Source organism: Osmia bicornis, chromosome 6 (assembly GCF_907164935.1).
Source record: "Osmia bicornis bicornis chromosome 6, iOsmBic2.1, whole genome shotgun sequence".
NCBI classification, from domain to species: domain Eukaryota; kingdom Metazoa; phylum Arthropoda; class Insecta; order Hymenoptera; family Megachilidae; genus Osmia; species Osmia bicornis.
This window is the reverse complement of record NC_060221.1, coordinates 1889136-1915002: the sequence shown is the minus strand read 5'-3', so window position 1 is coordinate 1915002 and position 25867 is coordinate 1889136. Positions and strand designations below refer to the sequence as shown.

The 25867-nt window shown below is 33.5% G+C and overlaps 5 protein-coding genes across 27 annotated transcripts in view; 3 read left to right on the top strand and 2 right to left on the bottom strand.

Annotated features, from left to right (window-relative positions):
• LOC114877330 (probable serine/threonine-protein kinase yakA) overlaps positions 1-2085 on the top strand; it is a 58666-nt gene extending 56581 nt beyond the window's left edge. For all 11 annotated transcript variants that reach the window (XM_029189769.2, XM_046286132.1, XM_029189770.2 and 8 more), the window contains one exon: positions 82-2085. In XM_029189769.2, the coding sequence (XP_029045602.1) occupies positions 82-117 (36 nt within the window). In that variant the 3' untranslated portion in view covers positions 118-2085. The remainder of the gene's footprint in view (positions 1-81) is intronic.
• LOC114877334 lies at positions 1877-15994 on the bottom strand. Of its 3 annotated transcripts, none has more exons than XM_029189776.2 (6): positions 15910-15994; positions 3748-4002; positions 3493-3673; positions 2968-3415; positions 2658-2884; positions 1877-2584 (listed from the first exon to the last, which is right to left on the bottom strand). In XM_029189776.2, exons 2-6 carry the CDS (start codon positions 3857-3859, stop codon positions 2509-2511), a joined length of 1044 nt encoding a protein of 347 aa, XP_029045609.1. In that variant the 5' UTR covers positions 3860-4002; positions 15910-15994; the 3' UTR covers positions 1877-2508. The 3 variants fall into 3 exon arrangements, with proteins under 3 accessions (XP_029045609.1, XP_029045610.1, XP_029045608.1); XM_029189777.2 differs by lacking the exon at positions 15910-15994 and adding an exon at positions 4183-4284; XM_029189775.2 differs by lacking the exon at positions 15910-15994 and adding an exon at positions 4079-4152.
• On the top strand, positions 4409-7452 carry LOC114877333 (ESF1 homolog). Its single transcript, XM_029189773.2, has 8 exons — positions 4409-4599; positions 4673-5382; positions 5462-5637; positions 5704-5823; positions 5879-6079; positions 6148-6367; positions 6440-7197; positions 7270-7452. The coding sequence occupies exons 2-8, from the start codon at positions 4674-4676 to the stop codon at positions 7372-7374; spliced, it is 2289 nt and encodes a 762-aa protein (XP_029045606.2). The 5' UTR covers positions 4409-4599; position 4673; the 3' UTR covers positions 7375-7452.
• Positions 7531-19528, top strand: LOC114877326 (titin). Of its 6 annotated transcripts, none has more exons than XM_029189738.2 (10): positions 7531-7902; positions 8008-15535; positions 15604-16152; positions 16689-17018; positions 17096-17603; positions 17678-17859; positions 17942-18089; positions 18158-18364; positions 18712-18827; positions 19034-19528. In XM_029189738.2, the coding sequence occupies exons 2-10, from the start codon at positions 8074-8076 to the stop codon at positions 19147-19149; spliced, it is 9618 nt and encodes a 3205-aa protein (XP_029045571.2). In that variant the 5' UTR covers positions 7531-7902; positions 8008-8073; the 3' UTR covers positions 19150-19528. The 6 variants fall into 6 exon arrangements, with proteins under 6 accessions (XP_029045571.2, XP_029045572.2, XP_029045570.2 ...); XM_029189739.2 differs by having other exon boundaries at positions 7531-7952; positions 17690-17859; XM_029189737.2 differs by having other exon boundaries at positions 7531-7952.
• A 259-nt stretch (positions 19529-19787) lies between these two features.
• LOC114877338 (diphthine--ammonia ligase) lies at positions 19788-25668 on the bottom strand. Of its 6 annotated transcripts, none has more exons than XM_029189786.2 (13): positions 25447-25668; positions 24445-24644; positions 24133-24317; positions 23968-24041; positions 23702-23882; positions 23446-23537; positions 23269-23359; positions 23015-23189; positions 22774-22941; positions 22343-22644; positions 21622-21949; positions 21455-21556; positions 19788-21378 (listed from the first exon to the last, which is right to left on the bottom strand). In XM_029189786.2, exons 2-13 carry the CDS (start codon positions 24557-24559, stop codon positions 21074-21076), a joined length of 2118 nt encoding a protein of 705 aa, XP_029045619.1. In that variant the 5' UTR covers positions 24560-24644; positions 25447-25668; the 3' UTR covers positions 19788-21073. The 6 variants fall into 6 exon arrangements, with proteins under 6 accessions (XP_029045619.1, XP_029045618.1, XP_029045624.1 ...); XM_029189785.2 differs by having other exon boundaries at positions 25451-25668; XM_029189791.2 differs by having other exon boundaries at positions 21787-21949; positions 25451-25668.
• Positions 25669-25867: the final 199 nt, after the last annotated feature.

Here is a 25867-nt window from a genome sequence, read left to right as displayed (position 1 = left end):
GATGCATCCTTGTACACTCACTGCAATATTTCTCATTTATTCTATAGATCCTTTATAGGTATTTTAAACTGTTTATTTTAGTTGTATCCAAGGGTGCAACCGGCTAAAGTGGACTGAGACGCAGGTCGGCCAGCGAACTCGCGATATCCGACGATTCATTACCACAGTATTCGATTCGCAGCTTTATCTTGTTAAGTATCATAGTTACATCGTCGCGTCACGAATCGTTATCTTATTTAATCGCGCCCCATTGTCATCCTGAACAAAGCGAACAAAATGTTCTATATATATATATTATATATATATATACATATGGTTTTTTATATTTTGTAAGATGAAATTGCATATTGCTAAACGAGCCCGGATCATGGGTTGTTGTAAGTTATTCTCGTTGACCCTTTCGCTGTTGACAACGCATATACACGTCGAAAATCGACTGATTAAATATTAACCCTCGACTGGTGGCACCAGGTCAATCGTGACACAAACCTTTGAATGGTATGTTGAAGAAGGTAAATGTAATTGTAAATGTAATTGTAACAGTCTTGTACACACAATCATCAATCACAAGAAAACACAAACTTTCCTTGAGACCATTAGATTAAGTATTAAATAAATTATTTATCAAGTTTAAGCAGTCGATTTGCGACTATCACACAATGTTATCCTCAACCAAAGGGTTCAAGGGTTAGACCACTCGTTCGTATTTGAGAAAGAATCGTATAACTCAGCGTGACGAACGATTAGAATGTAAATTAATTAGCACGAGCGGTATACTAAAATTAAACAACACGCGCAAACTTTGATTGCTCTCACACTCGCCGTATTACATCTTCGCAAATGTGTAACACAAATCGTATTAGGAGAAGAATAAGAAAAAAATTAATGAAATAGGTACTCGCTAATTTTAACTAGAATAATTTACAGCATACGACTCCGATGTTCCACGAAATTATTTATCGTTGGTCAGTTCCTTCAATGAAACGGTACAAAAAGAGATTTTTATTATTTGTCGTAACCCCGCTTTTAGATTAACAATCTGCGATAATTCAGGGTTGAAATGTTTTATTTCGGTATTCATTGAAGTGAAGATTGTTTAAGCAGTTTCTCTTCTTGAAGTTGAGGTATTATTTTAAAAAATAATCTTAATTAGTTGCAAATGTTGAATTTTAATTGCTGTACATCAATTTACATCGTTTCTTTTCACGATTAGTCAAGAAAAAGATCGTAAAACATTTTAAATGATCCTTTTTTAATTCTCGAGGGACTTTTTAACTTTACTTGAAACGTTTAATTTGTTTCACCTAAATGTTTTTATTTAGATGAAGTCAAATTATTGTTACGAGCATTGTTACGTTTAGTTGTCAGTGAAATTTTCCAAATCCGACCAGATTGATTTCGGATTTCGAAAATGTTCCTAATGATGTATAGTATAATCTTGCCAATACGCACTTTAAAACAATTTCTAAGGAACGCGCGAACAGAAATTGTAAAGAATTACGATAATGGTAATTAATGACACGAATGCCTTTAAACGTTTCTTCTTTTTCATATTTTTCTTTCTCTTCCGAGCAATGCCACCCCAATGGTTCGAGAATCTCCAATAAAATGACTTAACACACACTTGACTAGACTTGTATAATTAATAATTATTGCCTAGGACAGATTCAAATGTTTAGATTAGAAAGATTCTGAGCGCGTCATTGTACTGTTAAAAAAATGTGTACAGATATCTGAAAGGTATTAACACGGCCTCAGAACATTTCTGATATTCACTTCGTAAATAAAGTATGTGCCTTTCAAGAAGTAATAATGGATATATTATGTAAGAATGCATGATATATTATGACGAATAAATTGTTTTTAATAGAAATCATTTATGCTGATATTTGCGTTTATTGTCATGAAAATGTACAGACGAAGTCAACGATACTAACGAAGTAAGTAATCGTCCGATAATATTAACAAAATACACAGGAGGTACGTTAAGGAACGATACAAATTCTATAAATATCTTAAAATCAAAAGTGGTTTCGTCCACTTTGAGTTATCAGAAAAAAAAAAAAAAATAAGTTAATTTGTACTGAGAACAACACCGCACCTTCTTTAACGATATTTCCATCCACATGCAAATCATCACCGTAAAATTGAAAAAAGTCAAGCATCTCAAAACACGGGTATAAATATAAAGCAATTATTTGCAATATTACAGTATAAAAATATCATTTAAAGGTCTTAAATATTTTATGACTAATACATTAATACCATATTGTGTAAATCTCATGATCAAATTAGAAAATTACCACAAACCGACTCGGTAAAAAAAAAAACAAATATGACTGATCTACCAATAAAAACTGTTGAATCCTTTACCGACTCTTTACATCACAAACATTAGAATTAAAATCTATGTATATATTAAAAACATACATATACATTGATGTATGTTAACATTTATACGTATGGCCTCTTTAACATCAACGACCGAGAAAAAAAAAAAGCTTAAATTTAATTCTGCTTTGCTTCGTTTATCAACTCCACACAAGTTATTATGTCATCATAATCATTGACCATAGCAGCAAGCCTAAAAAGAAAATACAGGTATAACAGACAGAGTAAAAAGCAAGAGAACTAATTGTTAGTATTGATGTTAATACCTGTCGGAAAACATATCCAATACACTGTTTGTGAAGTTCCCTTTCTTTAATGCTTGAATGCAAAAGTGTGTCAAATTTTTAAAACATTTTTTCATGAAGTTACAAAGATTCTTATTTTCCCAATCTTTCATCTGTTTTGTAATATTCCATGCTGCATACACGTAATGCATTACAGACATCCAGTGCTGTGATTCTACAAGTCTCTTTCCCTGATCTATGATAATTTTCTACAGTAAAACAGATACATGTTTAAACAAGGGAGAATAAAATTGAACATATAATGATTTTGTGATGATTGAAGATGGCACACCTGATAAGCATCTAAATGAATATAAGCATGACTACTTGCTAAATCGTCCAAATTAGACGACATCATACTAATACGAATATTTTGTTTTAAATTGTTTAATGTATCAATTAATGGTTGTATATCTGCAACTGGCATTTTTTTAAGCAAAAGATTGGATATTTTTTCTCCTTCGTGTAGAATACCATCTTCTTGCATAGACACCAAATCCATAATCATTTGAACTAATTGTTCATGACTAAGACCTCTCAGGCCATTTAATAAATTGCCAGTATAATGTCTCTGTCCACTGTTACTATCTAATGAACTTTGTGATTTCTTCTTTTTCTCTGGTGTTGTAAATTCAGACTCATTGGTATCACCAAGAATAAGTCTTTTCCTAGGTGTACTTCTTAAAACCATAGTTGATTTTGAAGGACTCTTTACTGGAGTACGATCTTTAGAACTTAAACTGTTATAAATTTAATAATATTTTTACATAATTGCTTTCAAAAGAGATTATTTTGTAAGTCTTATATATTCTCTTACCTGAATAGACTATTTCTTTTACAAGTATCAAGATCAGGTGACCAAACAATAGGCCTACAACGACGTCCACGCTTCTGTATAACCAATTCATCGGGGCTAGGTGCAGGACTCCAAGAATCAGAGCCTTGTCGACTATTTAAAAAATTATCCATTGCATTAACTTCAGTAGAAATGGCTTCTCCTAAAATACGTGAATTGCAACTAAAGGAAATAAATATAAGGTACTTAATTAAAATTTAGATCGTTAAACCATACCAGGTGATAATTCAGTGTTATTGACAGGAATCACGGCCAAAGCTTGCCGGACCGATCTTCTCCGTGTTCCATTTGGTCTTCGTAGAAAATCTCTGGTTGTTGGAGTATTCATTTCTTACATATAACGAAGAAATCTTCGTTTAAACATATGTAATGAACTTATTCCTTTAAAATAGTGGTTACTTAAGTATGGAACGTGAAATGTCCATTACTCCTCTTCATATAAACACAATATTTCAATTCTTACATGTGTCTCTAAAAAAGGAAGGGAATTATTATGTAAAAATGCATTAAAAATATATGTGATGTCACAAAAAATACGAAAAATTACGAAAACACGATCACAGAAATGCGTCAAACATGGTTTTAATAAACAATGTCGGAATTGGCGGGAATGAAGTTGAGTGGCTCTTTCCGTTGTAAACAGGTACTAACTTGTTGCATTCCTTAGGATAAAATTATAAATTATTAGACAAATGTATGCAATAATGAATCTTTTATAGCAAGTTTAATTCATAACTCTTCTATACTAATTTCTAATATAATAAAATAAGATTAAAGGTAATCGGAATTCTATATTTTCAGTTGTCAGTGCGAGTTATGGTAAAAGAGGATTCTGTTTACCTCGGAGCGTGTGGGGGTGCATGGGACCCCTCAAAGTCATGACCCCTCGAGAACAAAAACATGTCCAGTCTTTCTATATCTGTAGTCACTGATTACAATTAGCACATGAGTTATATTAGGTTATATTAACAACCTTAAAGTTTAAGGAAATCTTAAGACTGAATTTAAGTGCATTGTATTGTACTGTACAAATATCTTTCAGTTGCAAATTTTTATAATACCAGTCAAGTAAGTATAAAATAAAAGTTTGTTGAATAAGAAGTACATAAAACTGCAATGTTTTATTATTTATGTATTACAGCATGGATGATCCATTAGATGATAAACGATTTGCACACATTGCAAAGGATCCTAAATTTAAAAGGATCCCAAAAACAGAAAGAAAAGTGCAAATAGATAAAAGATTTCAGAGTATGTTTAAAGACAAAAGATTTCAGGTCCATTATGCCATTGATAAACGAGGTAGACCTATAGGTCAAACATCTTCAGAAAACCTGAAGAAGTATTATGATTTACCTACAAGTGAAGAAGAAGATGATGAAGATGAAGAAGAAGAAAAGAGTAAGAAACTAAAACAATCATTGGAAAAGGGCAAATCTAAGAAACTGAAACAGAAAAAGAATAAAAAACACAATGTAATTAAGTCTGAAGAAAATAATACAGAGAATGACATAAATAATGATGATCAAGATGGTGATGAGATATCAGATAATTGTTCCTCAAGCAAGGGAGAATTGCTTCGTGTTAAATCAAAAGAAGAAGATCATACAGATTCTAAAGAACATAATGAATCTGAATCTGAATCTGATGCAGACAACATAAATGTAGACAGCTTAAAGGCTGATTTAAAAGAAAGTAAAAAACAATTACAGATTAGAGAAAAACATGAGTCTAATAAACTCACTGACAGAGTTAAAGAGAAGCTAAAAGATTTAAGTGTAAACTATGCTAGGGGTGAAGGAGTTTTATTGACAGATAGTTCTTCTGATGAAGAAAGTTCAGATCTTTCTGGTAATGTATATTTATATTAACTAGTATTTGTTTAATAACTGACTAAATAGCTATGTGTATATAACATATTTATATTTAGATGAGGAAGAGATTGAACACAATTGGGGAGAATTAGACAAAGAGGCTGAAACAACAAATGAGATTACACATAGGTTAGCAGTTTGCAACATGGATTGGGATAGAGTACATGCTGTAGATTTAATGGTTTTATTCAATTCATTCTTACCTAGTGGAGGTTTCATTCAGTCAGTCACGGTAAGAATAATTAATAAGGTAATGATACCAGCATTTTCATTAGTTTTTATAATAAAATAATTTCAGATCTATCCATCAGAATTTGGTAAGCAAAGGATGAAAGAAGAAGAGATCAATGGTCCTAAAGAGTTAACAGAACTGAGCAAAGAAGGAGATATTGAAACTGATGATAATGATGATGATGAGGTATAAATATTTATTTATTTATTTAATAACATAATTCAATAATTTCATCTCGCAGAACGAAGAAGGATCGACTTATCATATGGAAAAATTAAGACAGTATCAATTGAATAGATTAAAGTATTATTATGCTGTTGCTGAGTTTGATTCTGCTGAAACAGCAAACAAAATTTATACTGAATGTGATGGTACAGAGTATGAATCCACATCAACAAGGTTGGATCTTAGGTTTATACCAGATAACATGGAATTTGATCAGGTATGTTATTTAATCTTAAGGTATATAAAATATATTCATTATGTGTGACCTTAGATGCCTGCTTTAAGACTCCCAAAGAAGTCTGTGATAAGTTACCAGAGCTTTCAAAATATCAACCGAAACAATTTACAACTACAGCGCTACAACAAGTTCAAGTACAGTTAACCTGGGATGAGACAAATCCCGAACGAATAGAACTTACACAGAAATTAAATTCTGGAAAACTAGATGAAATCAATAAAAATGATTTACAAGCTTATTTAGCTACTGATAGTGATTCTGATCCAGGTATAATCTTTACTACATTATTTCATATTAAGTGATTAATTACGTTTTATTATTGTATTTTTCAATTAATAGAAGATAAAAAAGAGCAAAAGGAATCTCAAGAAGAAAAAAGTGATTCGGAAGCGGAAACAAATGTTGATGCGGTAGAAAAATATAAGGCTTTACTGAAAGAGATTGAAGAGAAGGAAAAAGCAAAGCAAAATAAAGACGTTGAGTTAGAATTTACATGGGGTTTAGGAACACAGGAGAAAGCTGAAAAGTTGGTACAAGAAAGACTAAAGAAAGATGAAAATCTAACGCCATTTGAACAGTATCTGGAAAAACGTAAGGCAAAGAAAAAAGCTAAACGAGAAGAACGAAAGAAACTTAGAAATACAGATGAAAATGCATCTACAAACTCGGATGATTCAGATACAGATAATAGCAAAAAGGAAATTAAAACTAATAAATCAGGTCATAGAAGGACAAAAGACATAATGAATGATGGTTCAAATTCATCAGATAATGATGAACGACGAAAAGCGGAGTTAGAACTTTTGTTAATGGATGAAAATGATGATGGTAAACGGCACTTCAATATGAAGAAGATTGAAGAAAACGCTACAATGACAAAGTCTAAGCAAAAACGACTTAGTAAAAAGAAAAATGCTCAAGACCAAACAGAGGAAGATAACTTTGAAGTAAATGTTCAAGATTCACGATTTCATGCGCTATTTACATCACATCACTTCAATTTAGATCCAGCAGATCCGCATTTTAGAAAAACGAAGGGTACAGAAGCCTTAATAAAAGAAAAATTAAAACGAAGAGCAGACAATGATCTAAACAATGTAAGTAAAAATTTATTTTGTAGTACGTTATACAGTAATTTTAATACATTATATGTTTCTTAATCTTTTTAGGAAATAGGAACGAAGGAGCCGAAAATGCAACCTAATACAGAATTACAAACATTAATTAAATCGGTAAAAAAGAATGCTAAAAATATTTCGCGACCGATAAAATAAATAATTGTTATATGTTTGTACAGTTCTAGTTAATACGGATATATGTAATCATTAGAAATAAATACAATGACTTCCTAATCTTTTTAAATTAGTATAGATTTGTAGTGGCAGCACTGAAGCCACTTCTCATCGTCAATGTAATCGTTAGTAATTTTGATTTTCCCCTGCATGTAAGTTTACAATGACAGTGAAAAATCGTTTTTTTTTTTTAACAATCGATACAATTATAGATTGTAAAGGATATAACAAATATGTTTGCATACTTTTCTAAAATGAATTGTACATATGGTATCATGTCGGTGTGAATTAAATTTATCCCTTAGTTACTTTTCACTAAGAAACAGATGCCTCTTCGAGCGGCGAACCGTCAGAAAACAACCAAACAAGAATTGGTAATAGAACCTGCAAAACTTTATAGTTGATGTAACTAAACGAACTAAACACACATAAAAATAACCCCAATTTAAATTGTGGGTTTTATATGTATATCTGCTTGAAGAATGTTTTGACCAACAAACGTCCGGTGTGGTAGGTTCTTGTGTGTAAAATAATTCGTTAAGAAGTAATGTAAAAAGCCGGTAAGTTTTCAATTTATTGCTGTTCTATTTGAACTCGCCATGTCCAATATTTCAGATATTTCTGAATCACTACAGCTGTAGTGGAAATAGACACCGAATTCCTGTAATATCAGTGAGAAACATGGAAGATCCAAACGAAAATATGGAAGTTCCTGGTGTTAGTAAACGGGTAGAATCGCCGCTTGAAATGGAAATGAAATTGTCAAAGAGTGATTACCCATCCAGTGTTCACTCTGAAGTTTCAGATGAAGCAAGAGAATTAGATGCTTTACTAAATGAGGATGATATAAAGTTAATAAACACAGGAGAAACACAATTAGATGAACAAGAACCAGTGGAAGAATCCATGGAAACTATGCTTGAAGCTTTACAAAAAGTAGAATCGCTTATTGGCATGGACATAGAAACTTCTAACATTGAGTCAGCCATACTACCTCCTGAAAATGAAGAACAATTAGATGAAGACTTGTTTACAGAGGAAACATCTGAAACAATGATACCTCCAATTGAAATGGATATTGAAATTCCTGAGAGCAAAGATGCTGCCTTAATACCACCAGAATCACCAATTTTTTTGAAGGAGCATAACAGGAATAATGAACAAACAGAACTACCAGAGGAATTAAGAAGTTTGTGTGATTCACAAGAAAGATCTGATTCTATTGATAAAATGAAAGATAGGGTACCAAATAATGAAGAAGATTTAGCTACCTCAGCAGACATGCCTGAGGAAAGTAGCGAAGTAATCAAAACAGATGTGATGCTGGGATTGTTGCCTGAAGTTCCAAAAACTACCAAATCTCCCACTGAAATGCTTATTGAATTAACGGAGACGGAGGTAGAGACTTCGTTAGTTTTTGATGCAAATACGAAAGAATTGAAGGAGAAATTGCAAGTTCCTGAAGTTTCTAACCAGTCAGAATCAGCAACAGAAATAGACGACAAATTACCAAAGTATGACGACGAATCCGTCATCCAGTCGGAAGATTTGGATGAAACTATGGACCCTAAGGAAGAAGAAAAGTTAGACGGTGAGGAAACGGTTGATATAGCTTTAGCAGAATTAGAAGGGGTAACAGAATTAGAAGAAACACTTGCAGGTGTAGAAGAGCCAGATGAAGAATCCATAAATATAACTGAAGAGATGTCTGAGGCTGTTACTAATCCTATAGAAAAGCAAGAAGAATTAGAAGATACCAGTTCTCTTCTAGAACCATCTAAGAGGATAGACTCTCCAGTTGAACCTGATATTCAACTCCTAAAAGAAGATGATATCTCAACAGCACAATTGGAGAAGCTAATTGTTACAGAAGAACAGGGAGAGGGAGATGATGTAGAGTTTCAATCAGAAGACAAAATAGAATCATCTTGTGGCAGCCCAAAGAGGATTGACTCTCCTTTAGAGATAGAAATCAACCCACTCAAGATCGAAAACGAGTCAGTCGTTTCTTTAGATGTTCACGAAGAGGCTGACAATGTAGATAGAATGGAAGACAAATTAGAATCGTCTTCTAAGAGAAGCGAGTCTCTAGTTGAAATGGAAATTGAACTGGCGGAAACGAAAGATGATTCTATAATTCCGGTGGAGAAGTCGGAAGATTCACAGGAAAACTCTGACATTTTTAAAGAATCTATACAGGTTGATTCGCAACTCGAACTGGGAATCGATTCGACCGAGGCTGATAATGTCGTTCAGCCAGAGATTCAAGACGAACCAAACTATGAGAAACAAGAGGAAGAGATTAATTTGACTGAAGATGCACAACAAGCATCGGAAGTATCTGAAGCGAGAATAAATTCCGTCGAGACACTGATGGATAAGCAAGAACCAGTGGATGAATCAATGGAAACCATGCTTGAAGCTTTGCAGAAAGTTGAATCGCTAATTGACATAGACATGGAAACTCCTAATACTGATGATGCTGTACTATCTGTAAAAACGCAAGAGCAATCAGAGGAAGTTATGTGTACTGAAGAGACACCAGAGCCATTTATATCTCCAAGTGAAATGGAAACTGAACCATCTGAAAGCAGAGATGGTCCTTCAGCACAGCAAGAAATACAAGATCTTCAGAAAGAACAGGACGGAGATGATGAACAAGCAGAACTACAACAGGCATTAGAAGGTTTGTATGATTCACAAAAAAGCGCTGAATCTCCTGTACAGATGGAAGTTAGGGTATCTGACGATGAAGACGATTTAGCCATTTCAAGGGACATGCCTGAGGAAAGTAAAGAAGTTATTCCAGAAAATATTAAGTCTCCCACTGAGATGTACGTTGAATTGAGTGAAATGGAGAACGAGACTTCTTTAGTTTCGGATGAAAAAACGGAGGATCCGGAAAAGAAATTACAAGTTCCAGAAGTTCTTAAGCAATCAGAATTGTCAGCTGAAATGGAAGTCGAATTATCCAAGAATGAGGATGAATCCATCATCCAGTTGGAAGGTGGGGATAAGGTAAAGGCTGAAAAGGAAGAGGAAAAGCTGGATAACCTGGAAACGGTTGGAGTAGATTTAAACGAGAACGAAGGTAGAAAAGAAGAAACAGCTGCAGAAGTACAAGAACCAGTTGAAGATTCCATGGAGATCACCCAAAAGATTTTGAAAACAGGTGCGATGCCTATTGTTTCTGTAGAAAAAGAGGACCAGGCAGAAGAAACAAACTCTCTTCCAGAACAATCTAAAAGCATAGAATCTCCCGTTGAACTTAATATCCAAGTCTCAGAGGATGAAAATTTCTCAGCAATACAACTGGAGAAGCAGCCTGTTACAGAAGAACAGGAAGATAATGGTGAGTTACAATTAGAAGAGAAATTAAAATCATCCTTTGACAGTCCGAAAAAGACTAACTCTCCTTTAGAGCTATTCAGAACCGAAGATGAATCGAACGACCCTGTAGATTTTCACGAAGAGGCCAATAAAGGAGATAAGATAGAAGACGAATCAGAGTCGTCTTCTGAATCTCCGCCAAGAACCAAATCCTCAATTGCGGTAGAAATTGAACTAGCAAAAATGGAGAGCGAAAATTCTAGAATACCAATAGAAAAATCGGAAGATTCACAGGAAAACCAAGACTCTTTTGATGCTTCCAAACAGATTGATTCGTCAATTGAAATGGAAATAAAACTACCCAAAACGGATGACGCATCTATTGTTCAGTCAGAGATTCAGGATGAACCTGAGAAGCAAAAAGAAGAGATTACTTTAACTCAAGTTACACAAAAATCATCGGTTGTATCCGAAGAGGCATCGACAGAAGAACAGGAACCAGTGGAAAAATCTATAGAAACTATGCTTGAAGCTTTGAAAAAAGTCGAATCGCTCATTGATATTGACATGGAGACTTCTGGCATAGATGATACGTCTATGCTACCTATAGAGAACCAAGAACAGTCAGAAGACTCTAGGTGTACTCAGGAGATACCTGATGCAGTGGTACCTTCGTTTGAAATAGGAGTTCAGCTGTCAGAACGCGATGATGTTCCTTTGTTACAACCAGAAGGGCAAGATCTTCCAGAGGAACAAGCGGAATTGCAAGAGGTATTGGAAGCTTCTTTTAACTCATTAGAAGGGACTGATTCACAGGTAAAGATGGAATCTGACGAAGAAGGTTCTAAACCTTCTAATGAAGAAAGTTTAGCTACTTCAACGGATTTGTCAGAGGAAAGTAAAGAAGTAACCAAAACAGAGGACACCTTGGAAATACCTTCTGAATTGACTGAAACTAAGGTTGAAGCTTCGGTAATATCAGATGAAAATTTAGAATGTTTAGAGGAGAAATTGGAAGTTGCTAAGGTTTCTCAGTGGTCAGAATTCCCGGAGGAAATGGAAGTTGAATTGCCCGGGTGTGAAGAAGAAAAACTAGATAATCAGGAAGCAGTTGATGTGGATTTAGATGCTGATAAATCATTAGAGATTTCACCTGTAACAAAAGTAGAGACACCAAATATAGAAGAAGCATCTGAAGGTATGCAAGAAACAGTGGAAGAATCCATGGAGACCACAGAGGAGAGTTCAGAGGAGACTGAACCAGCCATTAATATAAAAATAAAGCTTCCTGAATCTAATGAAGTAACTGCAATGCCCGTAGAAAAGCAAGATGAATCAGATGAAACTAAGTCTGTTCTTGAGCTACTTCAGAGGACAGAATCTCCAATTGAATCAAACGTGAAAACCTCAAAGAGTGGAGATACCTCCATAGCACAACTAAAGAGGCATGTGGTTACAGAAGAACATCATGATAACGCACAGTTACAATCAATAGAGAAATTGGCTGCATCTTGTGACACTCCTAAGAGAACCAATTCTCCTTTAGGAATGAAGATCAAGCTATTCAAAACCGGAGATGCCTCGATCGTTCCTCTGGACTTCCACGAAGAGCCCAAGGAGACAGGTAAGATAAAAGACAAATTAGAATCATCTCAGTCTCCAAAGAGAACGGAGTCGCCTATTGGAATGAAGATTAAATTATCGAAAACGAAGGGGGGAGCTTCTATAATTCTAATGGATAAGTCAGAAGATCCAAGGGAAAACCTGGACGCCCCTGATACTCCTAAACGGACTGATTCACCGCTTGGAATGAGGATCAAACTCTCCAAGACTGGGGACGCATCTATCATTCAGTCGGAGATTCAGGACGAGAATAAACACGCAAAGTACAAAGAAAAAGTTGACTCGATCCAAAATACAGGTAAAGGGTCGGAAACATCATTTGGAATGAAATTAAGGTTGATTAATTCGGAAGAGGAGTCGATGGAAGAACCGCAGGAAATTTTGCCAAAAGTTGAATCTCCCCTTGGTATGAAGATAAGACTTTCTAAGACTGGCGATGCTTCTATTATACCTACAGAAAAGCAAGAACACCTAGAAGAAACGAAATCCATTCACGAAGGAAGCAGGAGGACAGAATCTCCGCTTCAAATGAAGATGAAGGGCTCAAAAAGTGGAGATGCCTCTGAGGGGCAAAGTATTTCAGAAGAACACTATAAGGATATACATTTGGAAGCAAAGGAGAAATTGGAAACGTATGGTTCTCCTAAAAGAACTAATTCGCCTATAGGAATGAAGATCAAATTGTTCAAGAGCGGTGATGCCTCGATCGTTCCTTCCAGTTTAGCAGAGGAAAACAAAGAGGTATGTAAAATGAAAGATAGATTAGTTATGTCTTCCGAGAGTCCAAAGAGAACCGAATCTCCAATCGGTATGAAAATTAAACTAACTAAGACAAAGGAAGGAGCTTCTATAATCCCGATGGAAACCTCGGAGGACTCTAAGGAAAACCTGGAAGTACCTGATGTTTCCAAACGGACAGAATCACCTCTTGGAATGAAGATCAAATTGTTCAAAAGCGGCGATGCGTCTATCGTTCACTCGGAAGTCTCTGAAGAAGCTAAAGATTCGAAGCAAAGAGAGAAGTCAGAAAACAAGGGGAAAGGTGAGTCAACGGTGTTGCAGGAATCTTCGGAAGAATCCATGGAAACTGTACCGGAATCTTGGCAGAAAGTTGAATCTCCTATTGGTATGAAAATTAAACTTTCTAAATTTGGTGATGCTTCTATAATAACTACAGACAAGCAGGAACACCTCGAAGAAACGAAATCTGTTCAGGACGTACCGAAGAGAACGGACTCTCCTCTTGGAATGAAGATCAGACTATCAAAGACCGGGGATGCCTCGATAATACAACCAGAATGGTCGGATCATCTGGAAGAATACAACAAAGATCATACGCAGCCAAAACCAAAAGAGAAATTGGATTCTTCGTACGACTCGCCAAAGAGAACTGGTTCTCCATTGGGAATGAAGATCAAGTTATTGAGGACTGGGGACGCCTCGATTGTTTCTTCAGATTTGTCGGAAGAAAGCAAGGCAATGAGTAAATTCAAAGATAAATTGGAATCTTCTCCTGAAGTTCCAAAGAGAACCGAGTCTCCGATTGGTATGAAAATAAAACTGGCCAAAACGAAAAGTGGAGCTGCTATAATACCAATTGAAATCCCAGAAGATTCAAAGGAGAAATTAGAAATTACCGATACTCCCAAGCGAACGGAATCGCCGCTTGGAATGAAGATTAAATTATTCAAGAGCGGCGACGCGTCTATTGTTCACTCAGAAATCGCTGAAGAAACTAAAGATATGAAGCAGAAAGAGAAAGCAGAGAACAGGGAAAAGATTGATGTAACTCAGGATGGAGGGAAATCGTCAGAGATGTCTGGAATAAAAATTAAGGTGATAAAGTCAGGAGATACGTCGGTAGTTTCGCAGGAATCGATGGATGAACTCATAGAAACCACATCAGAGTCCTGGCAGAAAGTTGAATCTCTTATTGGTATGAAAATCAAACTGTCCAAGCTTGGTGATGCGTCCATAATACCTGCAGAAAAGGAAGAACAGTCAGAAGAATTTAAACTTATTCAAGATGCATCTAAAAGGACAGAATCGCCTCTTGGAATGAAGATCAAACTCTCCAAGAGCGGTGATGCTTCCATTATACAGTCTGAAGCAGTGGAAGATGGGAACAAGTTAATGCGAACAGACACGGAACACTCAAAGCCAGTTGACACTAGCTTAGGTATGAAAATAAAACTGTTAAAAACTGGAGATGCTTCTATAGTGGATTCGGAGAAGAAGGAAAGACAACAAAGGCGTCAAGACATCGAATCACCCTTGGAGATGAAGATCAAATTGTCCAAAACTGGACATCCGACAATTGTGGCCTATGACAATCAAGGTGAATCTACGTACAAACAAAAAGAAGCTTTAGATTTATCTCAAAATTTTACTCAGAGATATAAAGAATCTGGACAAAGTGTTGGTCATAAAGAACCTGCGTTAAAGATCCTTAAAACTGGTCACTCGACAATTCTGCAGAGCAATCGTTCAGAATTAACGATTGAACCGATACAGACGCAGGGAAAGAAAGCTGACAGTATGCTTGACATATCTCCTAATAAACGTAAAGATATCAGCATTTCACCGATAGAATCCAAAAAGCCTAAGTTGGAAGCACAGCTTACTCAAATTTTACCTGAAGTTACAATTCAGCCCGTGGCTTCTAAGGAACAGAAGCAGTTCGTGTTTGACCCGAAAAGCAGCGCGATCAGTCTTCAGCAAATGAACGTAATAAGTCAAGAAATCAGTATTACTCAAGTCAGACCATCGAAGCCAGCAGATGCCACGATGAGCGAGAAGCTAAAGGACATCTTATCTAATAAAAATGTATCTGGATCACCGATGAATTCTGACTGTGAAATTATAGAACATCGACCAGAATTAATAATAGTGAATGAAAATTCAAATTCTAGCCAGGATGTTGTAATAATAGAGGAAGTTTCTCCCACTAGAATGCCTGAAGTAAAGGTACCTAAAAAGAGAGGTAGACCTAGGAGGAATCCATTGCCCCAAGGAGTCACCCATCCACCCCCACAATTATTAATGACTAGAGATCCTTTGTCTTTGGATGATATGCATAAAATGCAACAATCGCAATTACCGCATTTTGAATCTAGGGAAAATGAAAGGCCTAAAAGGACTTGCAGGAGTCAGAAAAGTTATGCACCTCCTAAAAGAGGTAGAGGAAGAGGTTTGTATTTTTTAACTGACTTGAATATTGAATATATTCTAATATATTTTTTTTCTGTCCTTCATTAGGTAGAGGAAAACGAAAATTGGATAACGTAGACCTGCAACTGTCCAAGAAAGTTAGGATAGATCAAGATTTAACTACAATAGAAGCTTCTACAACGGCAGTAATAACGATAGATGATTCTGTATCACAGTCAGAATCATTTGGGAAATCACCAGAATTGTATAAAGCTCTGAAACAACCAACATTAGATTCTAAAGCCAACCTTTCTAAAGTCAAAATGGTACCAAAGAGTGATGGTATCAAGGGTGCACATGAATTATCTGAAATAAATAAAGAATCAGAGAATAAGAAATTAACGGAAATCGTACCTGATAAAGTACAAAAATCTGGCGTGAAATCTGGTACTGAAGAGGGTACAAAATTGGAAAATAGGGATATATTGATACCTCCAGGACATCCTAATTGGTTAACGCCAGTATCCAAACGAGCGTCTGAGAATGCTACAAAACATGAAAATATGTCCACGGTACAGGTAATAGATGAAGAAACAAGAATGAGTGCGGAATCAGGTTCTAGATCTCAAACTCCTGCCAGAAATATTCCTGTACAAGGTAAATATAAGTTAAAATGAACTTTTCTTTTTTAGTTACCAATGTATTTCTGCATCAGATTTTATTATATATAACGCTTACACTATTTACGAACAAGTATAGATACATAGAGTAATATGTATCTCTATTTATTTTATTTATGTGTGAATACTATTTAGTATTCTTTGACTATGCATGATGTATCCTGTTAACACGTACTTATTAAGTTATATTTTCTAACTAATTTGCTAAAGAGGAAACATATTGATTTATCACAATAATAAAAAGCAATTATGATCTATAATTATTATATGACTATATTAAATCAAAAGATAAATGTATTGGTAGACCTCCAAGCAATGTATCTATAAATAGATCTTTTCTTGTGTCTTAACATCTTACAAGTGCAAAATGTACTTGATTTAACTTGTACAGAATTTTATAACCATGGTGATTAGTACAATGTTTTTTAATCATATTTTACCAACATAGTGATGAGAATAACTTCCTCTCTCGTCGGTTCATAATATTCTTCAACGTCGTAACGATTGTTACAGCATCTGAAACTATTATAAATGAAGAATCTCAAGGAAGTGTGCTTAGCACAGCAACAACAGAATCGGAAAAAGTAAAAGTGAAGAATCGCAGAATGGAAATTAATTTTGATCCAGATGAAGGACCATTTACTGTTGATAAAATCGCTGAGTACGAATGGCCGCTCGATCGTAAAGGTGAAACCTTTATGATTCAAGAACAAATATCTCAATATCTTGGTGTAAAATCTTTTAAAAGAAAATACCCAGACTTGAAGCGAAGAGTAGTAGATATGGAAGAAAGGAATTATTTGAGAGAAAATGGACTGGTTAGTGAAGCAATGTGTGATATGGGTAAGAATATTTTTACCGTATTAGTTGTCAATAAATGCTTGCGTGAGTTACAATTTTTTTTTTCATTATTATTTTAGGTTTAACTGCAGTATGTAGTTCAGAAGTATTAGATGTAATGTGTAGCGATTTTCCTGATCAATATGAAGAATATCGTAAACATATGCGTGAAAAACAGGTAAAAGAGCATTCCAAAAAGCAAAAAGAATTAACAGCAGCTGCAACTGCAGAAAAAAATAGGATTGATTTAGCAGAAATGGCAGTGCAGTCTGCGTTGTCTTGGAACATTAGTTTAAATAAAGCTCGCCGAGAAGATAGAAAATGTAGTTTAGATTTACAAACATTCACGATACACGTTCCAAAGAAACAACAAAAGGTTGAAGAACGTAAAGTTGGTTATTATCCTGTCGCTTTAATACCAGGGCAATATACTGATTATTACCGCGAATATACACCAGCCGAACTGCGATATTATCCTTTGAATACGGTCCTCTATGGTCCTACGAGGCCAAACGAACGTAAATTTGATAGCCAGTCGGAAGGATCTCAAAGTGACAACGACAGCGATTCATCCTCAGATGACTCGAGGTTCGTGTTATCATTTCAAACTATTAATATTTTAATATTTCTTATGAAAGAATAGTTGTGTATTTTTTATGTAGCTCGTCTTCTAGCGAAGGAACACAGAATACGGAAGGATCTCAGTCCACGATGGATGACGTAGATATGGAGATAGCACATCAGAAAGAAGAAATAAAGTTGAAATGCAAAATGTGTTTGAAAACTTTGAACAAACAGAGTAAAAATGAGGTATTAATTCAATGTGGTACCTGCAATGGACATGGTAATCATTTTATTTTTGTTGTAACTTTAGGATTATCTTTTATGGGTTTATAATAAACATTGTAACAACGATCTGTTAACAGTTCATCCGTCGTGTATCGATTTAACGTTGGATATGGTTCCTCACATTCAATCATACGCATGGCAATGTACAGATTGTAAAACTTGCGCTCAGTGTCATGATCCTGCCGACGAAGATAAAATGCTTTTCTGCGACATGTGTGATAGAGGGTACGTATTCTTCGAAAAAGAAGTGAAACATAATAATCTATGATTGTATAATATTTAATATCATTTAGGTATCATATTTATTGCGTTGGGTTACGTCGTGTACCCCAAGGAAGATGGCACTGTCAAGAATGCGCAGTTTGTGCAAATTGTGCCTCGAGAGAACCTGGAGGTATTAATTCTGATAGAAACAGTGTAGCTCAGTGGCAACATGAATACAAAAAGGGTGACAAAAATACTAGGGTTTATGTTTCAACATTATGCGTTCCATGCTCGAAGTAAGTAGATATTCGGTTTTTCATGTTGTAATGTGATGAGTGAAAATGTGATTCAATACATATTTTCATGGGGCTTAATTTTTGCTTCAGAATTCCCTTAATCCACACTAAACTCCTCTTTTATAAAAGTTTTTTGACTAATTTTATGTGCTCACTGGATCAAAATATGTATATCTGAATCTTTGGATTTAAAAAATGACATGTAATGTAATTGATATTTAGCTTTTATGTATAAAATAATGATCAAATTCCCAAGATTCAGAATGCTACAAGTTACATTAAATTCGGTCATTATAATAAGCCATTATCCAAGTTCACTAACACCATAATCTTTGTGCAATAACAAGGCTATGGCGAAAGGGTCGCTATTGCCCGCACTGCAGTCGCTGTCATACTGCTCCACGACTCGACCTGGAAGCGAATCTAGTGCATTGCAGCGCATGTGACAAATATCTGCACCTAGGTATTGACACAAATTCCATAACTTTCCGCTATTTATTATCCATTGCATGTCCTTGCATTTGCATGTTTCATCGGATATTTTTCTTCTACAAGTAATTCAAATATTTAAGATGTATTGATATTTTCAGGTACTGTAAAATGTAAAGAGTAGGTGATTTTATAACATAAAATGATATGATAATTTAATAAGATGACATTTATTTACAGATTGCGTGGAGACCAAGGGAGTGGTATTAGACAGGAAAAATTATCTGTGTGATTTTTGCACACCCACTCGTCAACACATGATAAAGCCATTAATATCAAAAACGTTAAGAACATAAAAAATACAAAATAATACAGTTTCCATTTGAATGTGAAAACTATAAAATGTGAATCGTGCGTGTAGAGAAAGTGGTAAAATAGAAAATTTGTACGAACAATAAGCGCGTTATAATGATTCAAGTGATTAATTTATCATGAACTATTTCTTAAAATTTCTGTGTAAAAGAACGTGCATGTAAATATTTGTTATAAAACGGTGGCTATTGTTAGTTATACGTAAAAGTTTAAGGTATAAATAATCTTATTTGATGAAAACCTTAATTTTTAACGTATTGTTGTAAAATGAAATAATTAGTACTTTTTTTAACGAACTGTATTCATAATTTATCTTCTTAACATATTATCAGTTATAGGTAAATTAAAAATTTTAATACGGAAGTAATTGGAAAGACTGCTTTACAAAATCATATGAATTCTGTTGTAATTTTTGATATTAAGTTTCTTTTCAAGTGTACATAAGGTGCTATTTTCTAAAATATTTACACTTATCTAAGTTAATTATCATTTTTTGAAACTTTTATAATTCAAACAATTTTCTACTTGTACATTTTCTATAAAAAATGCTAGTAATTAATACATACATACATTAAAAAAAAAGAGGGGGGGGGGAAGGTATAATAAAATATAAAACAAAACATTTTCTTAAAAATATATATCACTTTCTTTATTTTTCTTTTGCAATATAATCCTCGGAATAGTACTTTGTTGCGAGAGCTCCATACTTGCAAATATCTTTTTTACATATTTATAGTAACGCAGCTTCCATGTCGTGAACAGTATGCTGTGTATTCCCCGTATCAGAAATTCTTCATACCTTTTCTTAACAATTATACATAATCAATAACCAATTTTCTTGTTCAAAACTAATTACATTTTATAATATATTACAAGAATGTTCACATTATTTAGTAATATGTACAAGAAAAGAAAATGACAATATTGAATTCGAAACAATGACAATATTGCAAAATATAAACTTTGGTATATCATTGCATGAATGTTATACTGTCAAAAATATTCTAATAAATAGCATATATCGCTTTTGTACAAGATGTATCCCTAGAGCACAGATCAGTTATACAGAAATTACCGAGGATTTTCACAATATCTTTGCGAAGTAGATACTTTTTTTTTCTGTAAAGCTACATACCTGCCATCACGATACAAAGTTTAAATGATAGCGGAATAACATCGGCAGCATTTTAAAAGTGATAGTAGACGATCGTCAAGAAGTGCTTTTAAATTCCCGTTTGTCGGTTCAGTTTTCTGTTAATAAAATTGAAAAGAACGTAAACTAGATTCTTTTCATATTTGTTGTTAAAATTTATAGATTGCTCTAATTACGTTTGATAGGTAACTTTTTGTTAATTCAGTTTGCTTTGAGCGCTACTGTAAAAATGGCTGTGCACGCTTTCAAATTCTTCCATAAAATCACACACTTAACACTCCGCACGTATCGTGAAATTGTGAAAAATAAAAATAACTTGAGCAAAAACGAGGCGTAGCATACAGTACACGTTATGAGATGACATAACGTGTTTTGCATTACGTAGAACACTTACACTAACGAGACAAAGTCACGAATGTCCCGTTGACTAGCCGAATATAAATACACTATTGACAAATGTCAAGTGAATTCTGAGTAAACCCAACAAGCGACCAGTAGAAAAGGTGAAAAATAATGTTTATATTCGAGCACTGATGCTACTAAATAATTATCATTTCGAATATATAAAGTTTTACAACCGTGGTCGAGTTTCCTATAGCCATTAATAATTGCCATTTTAATACTAAAATTGATTGACCTTGGCTCATATCCACTAATTAAAATAATTTAAATGACAAATAAAATCTTTTACGATACTCCTTTGCAATACAATAATCTTTGTAAATAATTGACAACGTAAAAACTGTTATTAGGCTTTACTCGTGTCTAATACCACATATGGATAAGAAAGTACTGAAATTATGTAAGTGTGTTGCTGGTATAATAGTAGTAACTAAATTTCGTGTAGAAAATTTAGAAAGAACGTCTTGAACAAAGTTCGGACCTGGTGAACTACCGACTTTATAGAAGATTCGTAAATTACAGGTTGGATTTATGGTTTGCGATCCTTTTGTAAGTTTGCACAGCACATACTCAAATGCCTCCGTTAATTCGCTTACAGTTAATTCTGCAGAGGGCAAACTTGTTTCCGTGGCTAAATTACCAGTTGAGTTGGATGAACCTAATCAAGATATAAAATCTTTTTTACATCTGTATATCTTTAAACAGGAAAAATATATTTAAATAAAAATATGTACCAGTAGACATATAACACACGATAGCTGAAACATTATTTTCATAATTCCACCTACGTCTTATTGCCACTTTGAAATTACCTACACATTTTCCAGTCTCTTCATCTGTAATATAAAAATTTTCAAATATACTATTTCGTATATGCACACATATACCTACGTGTACTTACATTCAAATCTATTATTATCTCTATGAGCCCAAACACACCATTCAACTTGAGCACCACGCGGAAGGTTTGGAACAACAATGTAATCCACGATGGCATTATTTGTTCGCTTTTCCCATTCCTTTCGGGCGTCTGGTATGTAACTAGAATGAGTTAAAAAACAAATACCTTGCACAATATCCCTGAGTTGCGTATTTGAATCCATAGCTTTAACAATTCGATCTATGTGCCTTAACGTCAAACGACATTGCCTTTTAATATTTAATTCCAAAATAGTCATACTACCAGGCACCAAGGGTATTTGTCCAGCAACTGAGATAATGTCACCAACCTGTCAAATAAATATTTATTCCAAAATTATAGCTTTCAGTTCAACAATAACTTTTTGCAATATCGAAGTTGTTTCATTTACCATTATTTTTTAAATCTATCACAGAATAGATATTTTATTTTCTGTTTTTTTTTTCCTTTTTTTTTTAATATACAAAATATACACATATATACATGATCAGTACTGATGCTCGTATCTTTGTTTATACTACTTATTAAAAATTTAAGGTCTTATTTTCATTTTAGAAAAATTTTATTTTGTTTACCTCACTGATGCGTTTCTTTTGTAAACCAGATGTGTGTGCGTGCGCGTACGAATGCGCACATACACACATATTGTCTACATAAACACAGAATGCTCACGTAAATTCTTTTGTAACGATATTACACTCACACGAACTGCTTGAGAGTAAGGACCAATGTTTGCAGGTGCCCAGTGACTTATGCTCTGAACATGCATTGTATGTCGTTTGTGAACTTTCTTATCACCACAGTCTTGAGTTTCTTTATAGGCTATAGCATCAAGAACAACATGTATATTTAACGGACATTCCACACATACGCGAACTGGTGGATTTGTTTTATTTAAACATGACATGTAAGCCTCATTTATAGATATGTAATTTGACATATCTTTTATATATAATGTTACTGCAACGATATCCGATATTTGAAGATTTTCCTTTTTGACTAGATCTAAAAAAAAACAAAAAAAAAAAACGGACAGAAATATTTTATCAATCTGCATAAAGCATACGATACATTGATATTGGATAGAACAAAAAATAACTAAAACATAGTTTAAAAGACTTAAAGTTTACCTACTGCTTAATTTCTCCAGTGCCTCTCGCATCGCGGATTTAGCGTCTGGATGTTTTCCAGCTATACCGCCAAACCAGAACCAGCCGGTTTGATTTCTATTTACCACGGGCACATCGGGATAATCTTCTTCTTCGTATAAAATTTGCATAGGACTCGGTGGATTAAATTGACCTACATTAATTTTACATATTTTATAAATTTGTCATACAGAAAACAAATTTTCGTATTTATTTGAGATTAGTACCAGAATTTGAAGTCTTCAGACTACTATCTGTACAATCATGTTCATCATTTTCGTCTTCCGATAGATTACAACCATCGTGTAATTCTGGACCAATAATTTCTTCGATATAATCAGATGGAGATTTAATAGGAACATTTTTTAATCTTTCTTGTAACGATAATCCTTCTACACCACCCTAGAAAAAAAAAATATTTTTTTAATAATTTGCAAGTTTAATGGAGAAATTCTTAAAAATAGAAGATATCATAACTCACATTTTTGTTTTGTACATGAATTTTTTTGAAATTCAAATAACCAACTGGTGCTATGTTATCGTTTGAATGAATTACACTTTCATATTCATCTCTAAAATAAGAAACAAACGCATGTCAAAATAAGTGTAATAAGATTTAGAAACATTTTTTTCTTCCATTTGCGTTTTCTTAACTTACATTATAATGCTTTTATTAAATAGTGGACAATCTAATGTGAAGGTTTCATATTCCCCTCCTTCACCACAGATATTTACACCATATTTTTCTTTCTGCAAATAAATATTAAGTCATTAACATATGTTATATCTATTTATTTATACTACTAAATTTCTTTTACATATATTGCTTAGATACTTGGAGTACTTCCAATATGGAATAAAATCAGAAAACATTGTTTTTTCACTTCAATTAATCACCAAGACATTTTACTTACTATTTTGGCAAGATGGGATTGCATTTCAGAAATTGGTTTACCCAAATGCCTTGGTTCAAGGCCTAAAGCTGCTACTTTTATTAAAACTGCATTCACAGAACTTCCTATCATTTCTTTTAATAATTCATCTTGGTCTCGTCTCCATAAATATGATAAAGAAACAAGACCTAATCTACCGCATCTGAAAATAAACTTTGGCTATTAGGTACTTTTTCTTATACTGTACAATTCAAAAATTTTTATTAAAATTTGCATTAAATAATTACACATTTTCCACACGAATTCGTTGATAGTCACTTAGAATAGCTCCTGATGAAACAGCTTCTATATTCTCTTTTTCCTAAAATTTAATTATAATAAATTAATTAATCACTCTTAATCTACTTATGTAACTTTAACACACAACAGTCATGTGATAATATAACATCTACCTTTACTTTACTTAACAGCCTAAAGAGATCTTCAACTTCATCATTTTCTGTTGGATAATAATATTTTTCTTGCATTCTTGATCTACCAAATGTTGGTTCACGATACATTGGTAAACCTATTGCTTCTGCAATGTATTCAACACCTTGATATCCAACAGTTTGAAACATAAATGAATCAAGTTCATCTAAAAATGATTTGTTTCATTAATCAACCGATAAGATGATACATTTTATTAATATACAAAGATAAAAATATATTTATAAATAAATATATGGAATATTTTGTTAAATAATATTTCATAAATTATTTACCCTTCCCAACAGGGTATAAATTAGCTAAGGCCACAATATCATGACCTGCAGCTATACATTGCATCATATTAAAGCAAGAATCTTTTCCACCACTGACTAGTGCTACAACCCTCATGTTTCTGATTTACAGTCACAATCTCTAAAACTTATCAATAGCTTAGAGTATAGAAGAATCTAAATATATTTTTTCAGATAATCATCTGCAATCAAATAATTAAAAAAACCATTTGATAATAAACCTTTTAAATTAATTGCAACAATGACAAATAAAATTACAAACAACTATTCTTCTGATACTACATATATGTATTAGTGCATATAAATGCACAAACAACTTCTGCAGCCTTATACTATACATGTACAAATATACTTATAAATACAAATTAATAACTTAATGAAGTAAAGACAGAATATACAGGTTTGTTACTTTATTCTTAAAACTTTTATTAATGTAAGCTATAAGTGCTTACAAAAAAAAAATATAAAGTAAAACAACATAATTATAGGAAAATATAGACAATATATTTAGGATTACTTATGTATAGATTGCTTACAAATATATATTAAGCCAAAATTAAATTTACGAAATACATATGCACATGTATTTCTTAAATAGTCTAATTTAAAAATAATACCATTTAAGCATTACTCTTCCCCAACAATATTTGAAAAAATTTAAAAACCTACTTATTTATTCTGCTTTAATTCATCATGTTTCCAAGAAAAGGAAATTACATGTCATTCATTTAAATAAAATCCTACAACAGATAAACACAAAGCAGACACCGAATATTCAATTTAACTTTGAAACAATTGGCTGGTGAACAAAAATTAATCACTGTACTATTCTAAACAGTAAATGTCACATAATTCGGAAAAATCATGACAAAATCCAGATTTTCTTTTTAAAGAAGCAGCAAACTTAGTGAAGCGAAGCGTAAAATATGACTTTAATGAGATGTTAGAGAAAAAGATTAGTGATTATTAAGGAAAAAAGTATACCTACGGAGAGATTTTTTGGTTATTGCCGAACTCAGCAAGATGAGAAATATTACGGAATGACGGCCGGCAATGAATTATACAGGGACCGTGAACGATAATTTCGAACTTATGTACGTTAAAATAAACTCTAAATTCTCAACAAATGTAATATTTACATTAAATAGGCGATGAAAGTTCCTTACACGGCAAAGTCTATCAGAGACTGCGATTGCTAGATAGTGGCGCCTCTCGGCGATAGAACTTTTAACGTAAGCCTTAGAATTGAGGTTATAACTTATATTAACTTGACAATGATTTGTAATACTTATTAAGTTAGTTTATTTTCTGTATTGGTTTCAGTACAAACTATATTTTTTATTAGTATGACGTATTATTTAAAATACTATACACTTTATGTAAAAATTGATATTTCTTTTGAGAG